The sequence below is a fragment of the Berghia stephanieae genome, chromosome 7 (genome assembly GCF_034508935.2).
Source record: "Berghia stephanieae isolate SIO BIC M18660-M18661 chromosome 7, UCSD_Bste_1.3, whole genome shotgun sequence".
Classification (NCBI taxonomy): Eukaryota; Metazoa; Mollusca; class Gastropoda; order Nudibranchia; family Aeolidiidae; genus Berghia; species Berghia stephanieae.
In genome coordinates, this window is record NC_088366.1 from 20,230,681 (window position 1) to 20,250,680 (window position 20,000).

General features: G+C 36.7%; 1 protein-coding gene across 1 annotated transcript in view; it reads right to left on the minus strand.

The window, feature by feature from the left end:
* The window catches only part of LOC144976860 (uncharacterized), a 73,332-nt gene that overhangs the window by 7,190 nt on the left and 46,142 nt on the right, over positions 1-20,000 (minus strand). The window contains exon 2 of the mRNA XM_078921393.1: positions 8,983-9,212. Coding sequence (XP_078777519.1) covers positions 8,983-9,210 — 228 coding nt within the window. The 5' untranslated portion in view covers positions 9,211-9,212. The remainder of the gene's footprint in view (positions 1-8,982; positions 9,213-20,000) is intronic.

Here is a 20,000-nt window from a genome sequence, read left to right on the forward strand (position 1 = left end):
TGCTCCAGTCGGATGAAGGGCCTAAGTAAGTAAGTACGGCTATAATGCTCCAGTCGGATGAAGGGCCTAAGTAAGTAAGTACGGCTATAATGCTCCAGTCGGATGAAGGGCCTAAGTAAATAAGTACGGCTATAATGCTCCAGTCGGATGAAGGGCCTAAGTAAGTAAGTACGGCTATAATGCTCCAGTCGGATGAAGGGCCTAAGTAAGTAAGTACGGCTATAATGCTCCAGTCGGATGAAGGGCCTAAGTAAGTAAGTACGGCTATAATGCTCCAGTCGGATGAAGGGCCTAAGTAAATAAGTACGGCTATAATGCTCCAGTCGGATGAAGGGCCTAAGTAAGTAAGTACGGCTATAATGCTCCAGTCGGATGAAGGGCCTAAGTAAGTAAGTACGGCTATAATGCTCCAGTCGGATGAAGGGCCTAAGTAAGTAAGTACGGCTATAATGCTCCAGTCGGATGAAGGGCCTAAGTAAGTAAGTACGGTTATAATGCTCCAGTCGGATGAAGGGCCTAAGTAAGTAAGTACGGCTATAATGCTCCAGTCGGATGAAGGGCCTAAGTAAGTAAGTACGGCTATAATGCTCCAGTCGGATGAAGGGCCTAAGTAAGTAAGTACGGCTATAATGCTCCAGTCGGATGAAGGGCCTAAGTAAGTAAGTACTGCTATAATGCTCCAGTCGGATGAAGGGCCTAAGTAAGTAAGTACGGCTATAATGCTCCAGTCGGATGAGGGGCCTAAGTAAGTAAGTACGGCTATAATGCTCCAGTCGGATGAGGGGCCTAAGTAAGTAAGTACGGCTATAATGCTCCAGTCGGATGAAGGGCCTAAGTAAGTAAGTACGGCTATAATGCTCCAGTCGGATGAAGGGCCTAAGTAAGTAAGTACGGCTATAATGCTCCAGTCGGATGAAGGGCCAAAGTAAGTAAGTACGGCTATAATGCTCCAGTCGGATGAAGGGCCTAAGTAAGTAAGTACGGCTATAATGCTCCAGTCGGATGAAGGGCCTAAGTAAGTAAGTACGGCTATAATGCTCCAGTCGGATGAAGGGCCTAAGTAAGTAAGTACGGCTATAATGCTCCAGTCGGATGAAGGGCCTAAGTAAGTAAGTACGGCTATAATGCTCCAGTCGGATGAAGGGCCTAAGTAAGTAAGTACGGCTATAATGCTCCAGTCGGATGAAGGGCCTAAGTATAGTAAGTACGGCTATAATGCTCCAGTCGGATGAAGGGCCTAAGTAAGTAAGTACGGCTATAATGCTCCAGTCGGATGAAGGGCCTAAGTAAGTAAGTACGGCTATAATTGATTTTGGAAGTTATAATAATATAAATTCTTTTTCATTGTGGATAACATCGTGTTAGCTATTTAAACGTATCCAGGTTTATTGTGATAACCAAACTTGCACCCCCCCCCCCTCCCCGAACCACCTCATCATACGAGTATTCATAACAATGACGCCGCGTGATATCATTCAAACTGACAGCAACTCACCAACCCTCGCAAAGAAAAACCACATCCGCTACACGGATCGCTATTTCTCCAACACCCTATGAATACAAACTGTTTTATAAAATACACCAAAGCTCAGTTACTGTGCATTGATACAATATCGCACCATAAGACCATTATTTCTAATGCACTAATCACACACATTTCAAAGCTAGGTATAAGAAACCCAAAATGTGCTTGTGATAATTTTGTGAAGAAATACAAGAGGGGAACCAGGGGAGGTAAGAAGAAGAAGAAATCCCATTCACCAAGTCAACCACTCCCGTCGTCACTACCATCACCAACGCTATCCACACCATGTATCGACACACACACACCACCACCACCACTACCATCCACACCATCACCGCCAACAGTACCAACAGGACCAACTCAACAACAAGCCGCCCTCTTACCACTATTCCCTCACCTATGTCGCTACCATTATCATCATCACCATCACCACCACTAACCGAAATCACTAAAAAAGAACTCAGCCCGTCTTATAACATTCCTGTTTACTCAAACGCACGTAGACATACAGCGAAATTTAAAAAAGCGTCAAAAAGACCGCGCAATCTTTTAACCATCATCAACAACAGGCCACCCCTCTGTCTCGTCCACATAAACGCAAGATCCATTAAAAACAAATGTCACGAGATCCATGACCTAATTATAGATCGTCATATTGATATATTGTGCATTACGGAAACCTGGCTTCAGGATAAACAGGATGACCACTACATTACCACCGCCTGTCCCAATACGCATACCTGGAAATCGCTACCACGACCTGGGAGAAAAGGGGGTGGTATTGCCTTTATTTATAGTCTTGCTATCACCAACACCACTTTCACTCCTCTTACAAGAGAAAACTACGAATCTGCATGCCTTTCCTTCCAATCCGACTCTGCCACTTTCTCCATCATTACTATCTATCGACCGCCAAATACATCCAATACTAAGTTTGTAGCGGAATTTCAAAATGATATCTTAGACTTCAACCTTAAAAGTTCACCATATATTTTTATTGGAGATTTCAACATACATTTTAATTCCACTTCTCCGACAGTCACCAAAATCAAGAAAATTCTACACGACAACGATTTACACCAGCACATCACCGAGACAACACACCAGGCCGGCAACATCATTGATTGGGTCATCTCCCCTGCGTCAAGTAATAGAATAAGAAAGACCGAAGTTGTTGACCTAGCGATATCCGATCACAAAGTTTTATTTGTGGATATCGCATTAAAGAAAGTTGATCTCCCGAAACGAAACATAACAACAAGGAATTATAGACAAATTGATATCAGTGGTTTACAAGATAGCATTCGTGACGTCATAAATGAGGTTAAAAATATAAACGACTACAACAAATTATTGCGATCTATTATTGACCGTGAGGCACCGCCACAATGTCGGGTCGTATCGAATCGACCACACTCGCGATGGTTCAATTCCGAGATAAAGGAATTAAAGAGAAAAAAGAGACAGGCTGAAAGGAAATGGCGAAAGAGTGGCCTAACGGTATTTAAAGATATCTACAAAGCAGCTAAGTCGGCTCTTTATAACGCCATCACATGCGCAAAAAAGGCCCACTACAACGAAAAATTTCAAAGCATTACATCTTGCAAAGAACTGTTTTCCACCGCAAACGACCTTCTTGGCAGTAAGAAATCCACACCCCTTCCATCGTCTAGAAATAACACCGAACTAGCTCAAAATTTTGCCAACTATTTCCACGACAAGATAAAATCCATTAGGGAAAACTTAGACAATACATCATCATCATCGTCACCGAGCTTTGGACCATTCCATGGAACGCCACTACATGTTTTCGATCCAGCCACTGAAGATGAAGTGAAGTCAGCCATTTTAGATAGCCCATCAAAATATTGTGACTTATTAGACCCCATCCCAACTAGTATTCTTAAGACTTGTATTGAAGAACTGTTACCAACAATAACTGAACTTATAAATAATTCGTTTGTCTCAGGTAGTGTCCCCGACTCGTTTAAACGTGCCATTGTTAAACCACTATTAAAGAAGTCCGATCTAAATGTAAACGAACTGAAAAATTACAGACCTGTCTCCAACCTTCCATATCTATCCAAAGTGCTTGAACGCATTGTGTTAAAAAGACTTTTGTATCATATCCATCTAAATAATTTAAGTGAAATTTTCCAATCTGCCTATAAATCACATCATAGCACTGAAACTGCCCTTTTAAAAGTATGCACTGATATTCTTAATAGTATTGACCAAAATCATGTCTGTTTATTGACTATGTTGGACCTTTCGGCTGCATTTGACACCATTGATCACGAGATACTTATTAAACGATTAGAAATTACTTTTGGAATTAGAGACACTGCGCTTAGTTGGTTTAAATCATACCTAACATCAAGATCTCAGTCGGTTCTGATCGATGGCGCAGTATCAGAAACATTTCCTCTAAATTACGGCGTTCCGCAGGGGTCTGTCCTTGGTCCTGTTATTTTTACTCTTTATACTCAACCTCTTTCGGATATTTTTGTTAAAAATAAATTAATGTATCATTTCTATGCTGATGACACTCAGATCTATGTAAGCGATATCCCTAGTAATATCCCATCATTAATTACCCGTGTTGAAGACTGTATTAGAGATGTTAAATGCTGGATGGAAATTAACAAGTTAAAGCTGAATAATGAAAAGACAGAGGTGATGGTGTGTGGTAGAAAAAGTGTTTTGAAAGATGATTTTCTGAAGTTTACTCTAAATATAAATGGGTGCACAATTAACCTCTCAACGTGTGTGAAAAACCTCGGGTAATGCTAGATCAACATATGACTATGCAGGCACAGTTTGATTCTCTATGTAGAAGTTTGACAATAGGCTTAAAAAGAATTGCTTCAGTTAGACCTTTCCTAACAAGAGAAGTAACATGCAAACTAATAACATCTTTCATACTATCTAAAATAGATTACTGTAATTCGTTAATCTCGAATGTAAGCAACGATAAAATATCACGCCTTCAAAGTATCCAGAATGCGGCTGCTAAATTGATTTTAAGAAAGAAGATAACATCCTACTCGTTGCCACTTTTGTATGAGCTGCATTGGTTACCAGTTAATGTGAGAATCGAATTCAAACTAGCAGTATTGTGCTATAAGTGCCTTAATGATCAAGCACCATTGTATATTACTGAATTTTTAGAAACTTATAAGCCAACGAGGAGTCTACGTTCTGCACTAGATTCTACAAAATTAATTGTTACAAATAAATATAAATATAAATTTTACGGCGGCAGATCGTTCAGTCACGTCGGACCTTCCATCTGGAACTCTCTTCCTAAAAGAATAAGAGAAGCGCAGTCCTTATCAATATTTAAATCAAAGTTAAAACACCATCTCTTTGTTAAAACACATCTTGATTAATGCATCTTTGTAATTTGACCCCAATATGAATGTTAATTTAGTTTATGTTACTATATCATTATTTTATATTATTTCCGTATTTGACATAGCATGTGGATGTATTATAACATATCTTGTATTAATGACTTTATGTTTAGTTATTACATTGTTGTATAATGATAATATTATGTTGATGTAGTTTGTATGTTTCATTTGTATAATAATGTCACTGTATTATTGTTTCGCGCATTGAGCATCACCCAGTGATGAAAATGCGCGTTATAAATGTCATGTATTATTATTATTATTATTATAATGCTCCAGTCGGATGAAGGGCCTAAGTAAGTAAGTACGGCTATAATGCTCCAGTCGGATGAAGGGCCTAAGTAAGTAAGTACGGCTATAATGCTCCAGTCGGATGAAGGGCCTAAGTAAGTAAGTACGGTTATACTATTTTAAAGAACACCAGATCATCTTCGGTGTTTACTTTTAATCGCATTCCTTTGTTTATAATATTTATTTATTTCAGCGTAATATTTGAATTGCCCTTTAGCACCCATGGGAGGACAACACCACGCCATTATGAATGAAAGGTCAACCACCAATTTCCGATAACTATCAAGGGAGACTACCAGACATTGGTTAAATGAGTTTCGTATGTCATTCCATGAGCAGCAAGCCGTGGATATCGGGAGAGGGACCAATTTTGTTAAGTTAAAGATTTCCATGCAGATCACGCCCTATTACTTAAAGATATGAGGGAAAATATATTGGGGTAAACTCAATAGCCTTGAGACAAGGGGGTGTGCTTTGGGTTGGGGGATGGGGGTGGACGGGGAGGGAGGGGGGGGGGGGCGGTTGTGGAAAAATGGGTGCGAGACCGCATAAATGTTATATTGGTAAATGATAGTAATGATGATGTAATGATGAGGTTGATGATTATGACGATGATGATGATGAAAATTATGCCAATAATAATAATAATGATAATGATAAAAATAATATTAATAATAATAATAATAATATAATAATAATAATAATAATAATAATAATAATAATAATAATAATAATAATTTTAATAATAATAATATTATTAATAATAACAATGATAATAATAAATAATAATAATAAATAATAATAATAATAATAATAATAATAATAATAATAATAATAATAATATTAATAATATTATATTATAACAATAATCATTATTATTATTTCTATAATAATAATAATACTAAAAATAATAATAATAATAATAATAATAATAATAATAATAATAATAATAATAATAATAATAATTATTATTATTATTATTATTATTATTATTATTATTATTATATTATATTATTATTATTAACATTTTTATGATCATGATCATGATTATGACGATGATGATTATGATAATGACAATAATGATATTTTGTATCCATATGGAATGGCGGAGATGACAAAGTTTACTTAAAATAAAAACGATATAGATAGTATGCGCTTGACTAAGAAGCTCACAATATTGCCACCCGGAAATATAACGGACCAACACACAAAACAATGTGTAGTCTTGAACGTTTATAGTCTGGTTAATACAGTTTAGTGAGAATTACTCATAAACGCGGATGGCAATAAAAAAAAATAATAATAACAAAGACCAGAGTGACGTCATCTTCGTTCTAATTATACCAGCCCTTGTCCTTGGTTTTTGTGATTTTGATTTGGTTCCCAATCAAGGGACTGAAATAGGTACAAATCCGATTGGGTCTGTCTGGGAACAAATATTCACTCATCTTTTCTTTATTTATCTTTGTAATGTTGGAGCTAAAATTGTTCCTTACAGCCAATATAAAATCATTTGCCAACGAAAACAGAATTACTGGCAAATCTCAAAATTATAAAACTGTTTTTTTACAGACAGATATACGAGTAAATTGCAAATCGTTTCCTAATTAAGGGTAATTTTATCATTCTATGACTTAAATGATTATTTATAAAATCTGCTAGAAAATAATGATCGGTTATTTACGGGTTGAGATGAATTGGCAAACTGGCAATTACCCTCAAAAGTAGCATGTATTTTTTTAAAATTGAGCTTCTATATAGCGCAATATCCACTAAACGTGCTCAAAGCGCTTTACAAGGGGTCCCTGGTCAACAGGAACATTTAACCTGTAGGACGGGACATGACGCCTGTTAGGCGATATTACAATTTTTTTCGGACAGAGACAACGCTGTTAACGTCCAGGTACTCATTTTACAGCAGAGTACGGCGAGGGAATGCGAGTAAAGAGCCTTCTCCAAGGACTCACCTATGCGCCGAGCGAGGCTTGAACCTAGGACCTTCCGATCCGAAAGCGAGTGTCATACCACTAGACCTTACTTAGCATGTAAAATATATTTGTTTGGTTTAAGCGGCATAATATTAGACTTTCAAATTTTCTCACGGATTCTAATTATTAATGGAATAAATGAATATTGGTGAACTCATTTTATTTTATCTGTCCACTCGGCAGTTACAGGTGCTAATGGTCTCGTCTCGCACGACACTATTATGATAGTCTATCCAGGCGGCGAATTCGTTGGGCATTTAATGCGTACAGTCACAAATCCACCCGCTAGCCTCGTCACAAGAACAAAACTCGACCAGATGGTCTACGGTCTCAAGTCCTCTGCCTCAATTACCGCTATGTTTGTGTTGGATCTTGTCTACCAGATGGAACAATAGAAGAAACGAAGTTGACGCCACACAACTCCTTGTTATTATTTTTAGACAGCCCGTTAGTGATGAGTTCTAACTACATTATTATAAAAATGACAGGTTACACATTTTAGTGTGTTGGTATGTTAAATATGACTGGCGGATGTTGTGAGTATTTTGTCTAAACACATAGCATCAATACTACATCAATATCACACTATATCCTTCAAAGAAAGAAATGTTTTGCTCATTTCAGGGCGAATGCTATGGCCGACTCGTTACGTTCCAAAATATTATTTTGGCAATGCAGGGAGCCGATCGCTCTTTGTTTACAAACATTTTGGTACCTGCACTGTGATCGTACTGTGGTTTCACTAAAAGAAGCTTATACGACAAAAGTCAATACAGGCCTGTTTCTTTCCAAAAATATTTACGTCGAAGAGAAGAACGACGATCACCAAAATAAAGTGAATAGATAGATCTACCACATTATATAATATTGTGAGTCATTATCATCATATGATCTGCCTGCACGCGTATCCCCTATATTGTTGACTGCTTTTATCTTCATTTCATCTCAACAACAACAACAGCAACAACAACAACAACAACAACAACACCAGCAACAGCAACAACAACAACAACAACAACAACAACGACAGCAACAACAACAACAACAGCAACAACAACAACAACAACAACAGCAACAACAACAACAACAACAACAACAACAACACCAGCAACAACAACAACACCAACAACAACAACAACACCAGCAACAACAACAACAACAACAACAACACCAAAAACAACAACAACAACAACAACACCAACAACAACAACACCAGCAACAACAACAACAACAACAACAATGATTTGCATGGCGGATATGATTTATTAAATCATCATATCATAACTGTTACAAAACAATAAAATTAATCAGACATTATGACGTGACCAAGGGGGCGAAGTGGCCGAGTGGTTAAGGCATTGCACTGTGACCCGGAAGCTCCCGTGTTCGTGCCCCGTTTTAGGCACTTTCGTTTTTTTTCCTTGGGCAAGATTATTAACCCCCAATTTTCTCTCTTGGACAACATGACTGATTCCGGTTGGGCGATATTACATTTTTTTTTTCAACAGAGACAATGCTGGTATCGGTCAGGTACTTATTTTACACCTGAATATGGTGAGAGAATATGAATAAGAGCCTCTTCTTGGGACTAAACTATGTGCTGCTCAGAGCCGGATTTGAACCCTGGACCTTGAGGTCCGTATGCGAGTGCCTTACCACAATATCAAATAGCCGCAAAATATTAGGTGGTAAGGTGGAGATCAAGATTAATTGATCGACATTTTGCAGTTAAAGTTTTCTGACCAGAATAAAAATCCCGTACCTGGAATAGGCAGGTAGGCATTGGGCAGACTGTTTGTCCGAGGTCTTTGGCAGCCTGGATGTCGATATTGAGTTTTGGGCGGGGTCTATTTCGGAAGGAGGAAGATCGGGATCCAGGAGCGGAGCGTGGAGCGGATATGATGGGGGAGGATTGGGGCACATGCTCATCGTAATCGTCTGGAATTCTCTCCCCTTCTATCAGGATGTCCATTGACCGGACAGGCTCCATATCTGTTGAAAAAAAAAGATGAAACAGGAGAAATAAAGATTTAATTCAACGTGAAAAGCAAATTTTTTATATCAAATATCCATCAAATTTTGTCTTCTTCGCTCTATAAACGTTAAAGGTTACACACCGTTTTGTGCGTTGGGATATTTAATTTGGCTGTCGGATGTTGTGAGTATTTTAACTAAACAAATAGCATTAATATAATAGACGTTGGGTAAACGCAAACGAAATCATTACAACTGATATAACTGGATGAAAAACTCCCTGCTAAAACGTGACCAATCGTCTCAAAATGGTAAGATGACGTCGGGGGTAAATCTAATAGATACAAATTTACGCTGGACTTACAACACTTCAGATAAAATTAAGCTTTTTATTCAGGGTATCCAGTTTTGTTTCTAAAAAAAAAACAACCCTAAAAAAAAACAACCAAACAAACAAAAAACAAAACAAAAAAAAAAACAAAAACAAACAAACAAAATACAAAAAAAAAACAAAAAACCCAAAAGCAATGAGCACATGCTATACACAACAGCATTAGATTTTATGAATTTAGCAGAGATTTGTACTCAAAATATTTTGACGTAGAAGACACTTAATAATAAAAAAGGGCATTGTATTAATAATAATAATAATAATAATAATAATAATAATAATAATAATAATAATAATAATAATAATAATAATAATAATAATAATAATAATAATAATACTTTATTGCATCCCAAGAAGGAAATTTTTTGTACAGACGTGTTATAATTTACACATAAGATAAAAATACAATGGAAATAGGATGTATATATATAAAAAAAAAAAGGAGCAGCTCTATAACCAGAGCTGCGCTTTATAATATGAATAATTTCAACACTGTAAAATAGTTAAAACTGTCACTATAAATTGAAAATTGAAAAGATTGCAAAACAAATAAATTAATAAATTAATATTTATATTTTTAAAAAGTAAAAATGAGAAATAATTATATAAAATGATTATTGCTTGTTGTTATAAAGCCTAATACTGGACGGCAGAAAAGATTTTCGGTGTCTCTCTGTTTTCGTTGAAATAGAGAAAGGGCGACCACTTCTTTCTGACATAATAATTGATGGTCTTAGTGGATGATACTGGTCATTTAATATTTTAGTTATTTTATTTATACAAAATTTATCGTATAAAAGATCTACATCGTCAACATCATTTATATAGCGTTTAATGGATTTTTTAATATTTGAATTTATTTTGTTCCTTTCCACTGCTAAGCAATTGCCTCCCCAAGCTGTTATACAAAATGACAAAACACTTTCGATTACTGCTCTATAAAATAATGTGCAGAGGGTTTTATCTATTCTAAACTGAGAGAGTTTCGATAAAAAATATGTACGTCTGCACATCTTATGCCTAATTATTTTCAAGTGTTCATCCCACTTGAGCCTGTCATCAATCGTTACACCAAGGTATTTGTAGTGAGGAACTCGCTGGACGAATTGGTCCTTTAATTTTAACGGTTCTATCGGTTCCTTCACTCTCCTAAAGTCAATCACTAGCTCCTTTGTCTTGCTTATGTTAAGCTCTAGGTGGTGGGCATCACACCAAGACACAAATCTATCAATTTCTTGCCTATAAGCCACTTCGTTGCCATTTGTTATGAGGCCTTGAAGAGCGGTGTCATCTGCAAACTTTATTAAAGGTACACTCAGGTTTTGACTTCTACAGTCATTCGTGTATATTGTGAATAATACAGGGGACAATACACAACCTTGAGGAGCGCCAGTATTTGTAGTTATACAGGAAGATTTGTTTTGCCCTAATTGAACATATTGTGCTCTCTCCGTAAGAAATTCGAGCACCCAAGCAATTATATACTTGTTTAAATTCAGACTAGTCAATTTTTGAACAACCAACTGAGGTTGCATTGTATTGAACGCTGAAGAAAAATCTGCAAAAAGCAATCTGCAATAGCTCCTAGCGTGATCTAGATGCCTGTAGATGTTGTTTGTAAACAGCAAAATGGCATCCTCTACGCCACGTCCTGGTTTGTAAGCAAATTGATGACTATCACTCAATGGCATAAACTGATTCCTAATTTTAACAAGAACAAGTTTTTCTAAAGATTTCATGACTATTGAAGTCAGTGCAACAGGTCTGAGATCGTTCATAGTTTCAAGTTTTTCTTTTTTTGGAACAGGAATAATTTTCGAAGTTTTCCAAATTTCAGGGATTGAAACGCATTGGAGGGACCAGTTAAAAATATGTGTATAAATGGGGGAAAGCTGGTCGGCACATTCTTTTAATAGTTTTCCTTTCAATCCATCCGGCCCAGCAGCCTTCCTCTCGTTTAGTTTCGAAAATACGAATCTCGTTTCCTCTTCACTGACCTCAACAGCCATTTCATCTTCCAAAGCCCTGTCTAATTTATGTTTTTCATTTTCAATATCAAATTTGTTTGCTGTGTCGAAACGTGAATAAAATTTATTTAAAGTTTCAATTTCGATATCTTCTGATATAATCGTGGGCTTTGGATTATAGTTCACAGCAGTTTTAAGCCCCCGCCACGTGTCCCGTATATCCCCAGAAGAAAAGCATTTTTCAATTTTATTTTTGTACTTGTCTCTACAACTAGATATTACCCTCTTTATCTCTTTTTGTTTTGTTTTCAGATCTTTTTTGTTTCCACTAGTATAGAGAGTTTTCTTTTGGTTCAATAAAAGTTTTAGATCTTTTGTTATCCAAGGCTTGTTGTTAGGATAATATTTTATTTCTTTTTTACAAGACACTAGCTGTTCACAGAATTTTAAATACTCACTCACACAGTCATTCAGCTCATCCACACTATCACATGATTCGATAAAAACATTCCAGTCAGTGCATTCAAAACAACCACGCAAATCTTCACACACACTTCCGTTCCAGATCTGTACACTTTTCTTTACTGGTTTTACACGTTTAAAAACAGGGCGGTAGGTGGGGAGTAGCAAGAGCATGCAGTGGTCAGATAAACCTAATGGGGCACGGGGTAAACATTTATAACTATTTTTAATATTACACAGGAATAAATCTAATGTTTTTTTGTCCCTTGTCTCGCAGTCCACGTATTGATGAAGTCCCGGGAGAGTAAAATCGTTACATTGGTTAAAATCGCCAGTGACCATCAATACGGCATCGGGTGACTTAATTTGAATGTCCTGTATTTCTTTCCTCAAAATATTTTTCGCTGTGGTGTTGTCTGATGATGGTGGAATGTAGACGTTGATGATGATGACATGAGTATATTCCCGGGGTAGGTAATATGGTCGTGACGAAACAGTAATAAATTCAATATAATCGTCACAATACATTTTCTTTATCTGACAGTTATTGGGGTGGCACCATTTGTTGTTAATATATGTGCACACCCCACCCCAGTTCGTTTATTTACATTAGTCCGATCTCCTCGAAATAGTGAATATTGTTCAATATTAAAACATGATGATGGTATGTGAGGAGATAGCCAAGTCTCTGTTAACGCTATTATGGAGGCTTGACGATAGTCACTATTAAAACGACACAGTGAAAACAGTTCATCAATTTTATTTTTCAGTGATCTTACATTACCTGTCACTACACAGGGTAAAAATGGACGAAAAGGCCGTCTGTTAAATTTTGTTTTTATTCTTCCCTTTCTCCCCCTCTTTCTTACTTTAATAAACGATGTGTCAATAGTGGGTGGTGGGGGTGACACGGGTTGGAGGGATCGGAGAGTCTCTGGAGTATAAGTTATCGATAGGCTTATTTTGGCAGTAAAATCACAGGCTAAAACACCATTTATGCTTATAAATATACTAATAAATATAAAAATCAGGAACAATATATACTTCACATCCATTTTGAATAAAAATTAGGCTTAAATTCCGACGATTGAATGATAAATGAATAAAAATATGTGTAGAAAATAGGTAAATATTCACAACACGTCTGTTGTCGCCGGAAGCCAGCGCCAAGTATAACTAAGATACACATACCAGAAAGTCTGATAACCGAACGCAATGGACAATATTCTGCGTTGGTTTGAGGATATTTCCATTACAACATTGAGACCATTACAATTTGAGTTATCAGACCTGCCAATAAGTACACGTCGGCCAAAACGAATGTCAAGATCTTCCTATAATTGGTAATGATAGAGGTAGAGCGTGGCCTTCAGGAACTCGTAGCCTGACTATGTTAAGATATGTCAAAAGACAAGTTGACAAACACAACCCACCCCCCCCCCCCTCCCAACAAATCAAGAGTTTTATTCAAATGATGCAATGTGTTCATGTTAAAATACTCACAGCCCCCGGGATTTAACCTTCCAACGCACAAAGCTAAGTGCAATCGTAAACTTTTACAGTCTGATTAATGGCATTTAAATAGAACTAACCATTAAAATGGATGTCTCAAACAATAACAAAGAGTTGACTAATGTCAATTTTGTTCCAACCATAGGGTTCATTTGTTTCCTTGAACAGCGCTACCGACAGCCCACTAGGCAGTGCATTAACCTAAAAATGACGTCAAAAGACAAATCTTAGTGCCAGGCTATAATATAAATATAAGTTAACGAAGGCGGTGGTTAAAGGTAGTCCCGAAATTAGGCTTTCTAGAAACAGTAACATAGCCAGTAGCAATCCTTTCATTCTAAGACGACAGTAGAATAATAGATGGCTCCGTAATGATCTCATTACAACAACAGATTATGCCCAGTAATGGAGTGAGACATTTACCCCCCATATATCAATGGCTCCGACGAAAAACATAGGAGGTTGGTAGAGCTCAGATCAGTTGGTCGAGCGCCTGCTTTACACGCAAAGGGGCCGAGATCGGTTCCGGGTGCAGTCGAGAATTATTTTTTTTTCAATGCCGCTTGTGCATCTAGGTCTGTTAGTGATCATCACTTCCTGAGCCTAGTTTCGGGACTACCTTTAGCCACGCCTTCGTTAACTTATATATTATAGCCTGGCACTAAGATTTGTCTTTTGACGTCATTTTTAGGTTAATCCACTGCCTAGTGGGCTGTCGGTAGCGCTGTTCAAGGAAACAAATGAGCCCTATGGGTGGAACGAAATTGATTATCTTCCTTATGAGAGCTAACGCTTGAAACAATATTATAGAAGTTGATCATAATTATACTTGAAATGTTTTATAAATAACTCCTTTTATCAAAAAGTTGAACACTTATTTCATGGTTTTTGTTTTTATAACAAATATATATATGAATATAATAGATATATAAACAGAAAAAAAAAAATAAATAACCATTCCTTTACCATGTGGCACGATAATAATATTATTATATAAACATTCGCAAATCGAAACGGGGCTAGTTCTTTATTCCTTGAGCCCTATCGCTCTCAAGGACTGCAACGTAAACGCAGAACTGTCTTGTAGTATTATTAAGAAAAATACCCAACTCATTTTTAATATTTTGGCAAAAAAAAAAAAACACAAAAAACAACTCGTCCTTTAAATATCGACCGATTAAAATAACCCCCCATCTTGCCAAAAACTCTAAAACCTGGGACTTCAATAAAGTCCCAGGTTTGAGACTTTTTGGCAAGATCGGGGTCATTTTGATCGATCGATATTTGAAAGACGAGTTTTCTGGCCAAAATTTCAAGTACGCATCTTTTCAAAGTGTGGAAGTAATGGAGTGAGATACCCCCCCCCCCCCCCCGCCTCCCTTCCCCCATTAATCAATAGGGCACTTAGCTACATTAACACACAACTTTCATGTCGTACTCTGAAAACAATCACCACCTTTTTTTTAAGGATTCTGGCCAAATTCTTTGAGCCGACGTGTACTTATTTGGAGGTCTGATGGCCCAAATTGCTTGTTTGAAAGGAAACATTCTCAAACTGTTGAAAATCATTGTCCATAATAACAAATCTAAATCCAGCCCGTTATTGCGTCGGTCATCAGACCTGTTAATACGTGCACCTCGCTTTCAGCAGATTTAGCAGATATTGATTGCATACAAAAGGCCACATATTTTTAATCCTCTTTTACACAACAGAAAGATGTTTTACAAGGAGAAAAAATAAGTAACATCTCCTCTCCCTAACCTTATATTACATTTTCGACTGCCTTTCTCTCTGCCAAGGACTTCGTCCAAGACCAGAACAAATCGAGTAATACCATTCAAAGGCAGAGAAGACAGCAACTTGGGGGAATAGAAGTGGGAGGTCAGAAGACCCCTTCCAGTTTTTCCAAGGACTCATTCTAGCGTTGCCAACATTGGTTTAATGGTGTGCCACTCTGCTCGTTCGGACCTCCCTGACAACCCAGCAGTGATTGGGCAACTGGATCCGTTAGATCTGGGGTGGGGGGGGGGGGGGGGGGGGGGCTACTTTGTAATGGACTAGCGGCCTATCCAATTATTATTATTACTATTATTATTATTATTATTATTATTATTATTATTATTATTATTATTACTATTATTATATTATTATTATTATATTATTATTATTATTATTATTATTATTATTATTATTATTATTATTATTATTATTTATTATTACTATTATTATTATTATTATTATTATTTTATTATTATTATTATTATTATTATTATATTATTATTATTATTATTATTATCAAATCAAAAGGATTGTTAAATGGGCAAAATGGTGTTTACTTATATAATATATTGACGCCAATTAATTTAAACATCGAATTAAATACTCCAATTATAACTACCCATATTTTCTTGTCACATCCAATTAAAAGCGTCGTTAGTTGGAGGCTATAACCTATTCATTTGTGTAGGCTACTCAGCACTCATTAAATATATATATATATATATATATATATATATATATATATATATATATATTATATATATATATTATAATATACTTACATATGTTACCTGGTCGTTCTTTGATTAAATATCACACGCAATGTCACTCTCTCCCATAATAGTTATGCGTAGTTGTCACGTATCGATTAAAACAGAGGACGAGTACTTCCACTCTATGTACTCACACATTATCTCTATTTATAAATGAACAATTCACAACTTGATGACACTATTTTGGAGACATGATTAAACAAAGAAAAACTTCCCTTTATACGACTCACGCTCCTCCTTCCTCCCGTCCACCCCACCCCCTCTCTCTCTCTCTCTCTCTCTCTCTCTCTCTCTCTCTCTCTCTCTCTCTCTCCTTTTTCACGATAATCCATTTAATTTCTCCAACCTTTTCCTTTTTGATTCTCCCTCTCCGCATTCTCGTTTGCCACCCTCTCTCTCTCTCTCTCTCTCTCTCTCTCTCTCTCTCTCTCTCTCTCTTTCTCTCTCTCCCTCTCTCTCTCTCTCTCTATCTCTTTTTCTCTCTTCTATCTCTAACACAAGAGCTCATTTTTTTTCTGTCATGTAGCGCTGTTGTGTGAAATGGGATGACTTTTCATGTTTTTATTACTGCTCTTTCCGGCACCAAATAATTCACACGTGTCCAATTTCTTGAAATATGCCACAGCCTGCCCAATTTTGTTTTACTTTTTTAAAAAAATTATAATATGTTTAAAAATACAACCCCCCCCCCCCCACCACCACCACAACAAGCAAAATTATAATACAACCCAAAATCATGATGGTTTGATATAACGTTTGCTGATTTTTAAATTTAAATGATATCAAGTTGTTTGTTGTTTTTTTGTTTTTGTTTTTTGTTTGTTGTTGTTTTTTTTTTTTTGTTTTTTTTTTTGGTTTTGTTTTTGTTTTTGTTTATTGTGTTTTTTATTTGTTTGTACCAAACTAAGAATATCTATTTTTTCACATGTTGCTTCCATCGGCAAAGACAAAACAAAACCAAATCTATATAAACTCCCACATCATGTGACAACAGGGAGTCGAGATGGAAACCTTTTGGATTTAGAAACCTCCTGGTGCTTGAAGGTTAAACGCTCAGAGGAAGATTAAAACTGTGTGAGTGCGCGCGCGTGTGCGCGTGTGTGTAACTATGCGTGTGTATGAGTATGCGTATCTGTGTGCCAGAACAGAGACGGAGGATAAAGTAAATGAGGATGAAGAGAAAAATATTGGTTTGGGGTTAAAGTGGGTAGACGAGCGTTAATCGTCATAATATTATTAATTAACTCTCTTCTTCTTCTACTTCTTCTTCTTCTTCTTCTTCTTCTCCTTCTTCTTCTTCTTCTCCTTCTTCTTCTTCTTCTTCTTCTTCTTCTTCTTCTTCTTCTTCTTCTTCTTCTTCTTCTTCTCCTTCTTCTTCTTCTTCTCTTCAAAATTTACCTTTTTTGTCAAAACTTTTGGAGAAGGTAGTTCTTACACAATTAACATCTCATCTTAAGAACAACAGTTTGGAACAACCCTTTCAGTCAGCCTACAAACATCAACACAGTACTGAAACGGCGCTTCTTAAAATCTTTAATGACTTGTTATGTAATGCTGATGCTAACAATATCAATGTATTATGCCTTTTAGATCTTTCAGCTGCCTTTGACACCATTGACCATGACATTTTGTTAAGAAGACTAGAAAATACGTTCGGCATAAAAGGAATTGCCCTTAAATGGTTTACATCATATTTACAGGATCGATGGCAGACTGTCGTGGTGAATGGTGTTCAGTCAGAACAAGTTTTACTAAAGTTTGGAGTGCCACAAGGCTCTGTTCTTGGCCCTGTCCTTATTACTGTATATATGCAGCCCCTTTCTAGTGTGATATCCAGATTCAATCTGAGTTATCATTTTTATGCAGATGATACGCAAATATATGATTCAGCACCCCTTAGTAATTTACAGTTCTTAATACAACGAATTACGAGCTGTTTTAATGAGATTAAATCTTGGATGTACCACAATAAGTTAAAATTAAATGATAGTAAAACTGAGATTTTAATGTGTGGAAGACCGAGTATCCTTAAACAGGCAAATAAATCACTAATTACTCTCGGAAATAGCACAATAGAATTTTCAAATAAAGCAAAAAACCTTGGCGTCATCATTGATAAAGATCTTTCCATGACAAGCCACGTGAATAACACCATACAATCTATGTACATAGAAATGAAAAAAATAAGCAAAATTCGTAATTTAATACCGAAGCATATAACAGAACTTTTAATTAATTCCTTGGTTTTATCTAAATTGGACTATTGTAACTCCCTTTGGGCGAATTTAACTAAAGACAAAATTAGCAAACTTCAGGTTGCTCAAAATAACGCAGCCAGGCTCATTGTACGCAATAACAAAAAATACCCGTCAGCAACTCTTCTTCTCCGTGAGTTACATTGGCTTCCTGTTGAAAAAAGAGTTGCCTATAAGATTTGTACTGTTGTCTACAAATCCCTGAGCACGAACAGTCCCTCCTATATTAAAGACCTTCTAAACATATATGTCCCCAATAGAAACTTGAGGTCAAGCAATGACCAATCAATCCTTGTCAAACCTAAGCCATTGCGTAAAATAGGTGAACAGTCTTTTCAATTTTCGGCCCCCCATTTTTGGAACTCTCTCCCGTCACACGTGAGATGCTCGGATTCGTTGACAACGTTCAAATCTCGCTTAAAGTTTTATCTTTTTACGTCATAATGTTGCAATATTATTTTCATATTTTGTTGTTGTTAAATTGAATTCGTATCACGTTTCCTTCACACTTGTCTCACTGTAATATGTTTTGTTTTATATCACTGTAAAGCGCTTAGAGCCTGTGACAACGGGGTAAAGCGCTATATAAATGCCATTTATTCTCTTCTTCTTCTTCTTCTTCTTCTTCTTCTTCTTCTTCTTCTTCTTCTTCTTCTTCTTCTTCTTCGTGGTCGTTGTAGTAGCCCCTTAAATAGAGGATCCAGCCTACAGTTCACATTGATAAATATCACGACACACACACACACACACACATACACACACATACACACAAACTCATACACATATTCATAATACACGCTGTGATCATTTCATTATTTGATATTTTCTCCACGTTTCCAAGACCCTTTCAAATTCTGTATTGTTTTTAGTTTCTATCAACTCCTGAGGGAGTTCATTCCGCAAACGAACGGCAGAGGGAAAGAAAGAGTGGAGGCGGGTGTCTGTCTAGATGTTTGAAATGACAGTTTGTTGTCGTGTCCTCTTGTTAGTCTGGGTGGGTTTTTTTGGTCTCAGTTTAATGCTGGTGTTGCCTGTATTAATTTTTTGGAAGGGGCATATCTTGTTTCTTTGGCGACGATGTTACCTTTTTTCCAGACCTAAGCTTTCTCTGAATTTTGTTACGCTATTGTTATGTGAGTATTTATTAGTCATTCTCCTTGCAGCTCTATTTTGTATAATTCCGATCTTGTTGATATCAGTTTTGGTGTAGGGACCCCATACTACGCTTGCATATTCGAGGATGGGCCTTACTACAGTTTGGTATGCGAGCGCCCAGCCACACGGGTTTCGTGTTAAAAAGCGCTTGTTTTGTTTGCCTTTGCGATGTGTGATTTCCATTTGAGGATACGAGTAATATTTAGTCCAAGATATCTAGAAGATTCGACTTTATCTAATTTTTGGCCATGAAGGGTGGTAGTCGTAGTATACAGGTGTTTTTGTGTTTGATGTCGTCAGAAGGTTGCATCTGTATACATTGAAGCTCATAAGCCAGGACGTCTCCCACACTCCCAGTTTTGCCCAGTTCTTGTTTAGATTAACGCTATCTTCAATTGAGTGGATGTGTTTGTAGAGTGCAGTGTCATCTGTAAATAGACGAACTTCAGATGTTAAGCCACCAGGGAGGTTGTTAATGAAAACAAGAAAAAGCAAAGGACCAAGAACCGAT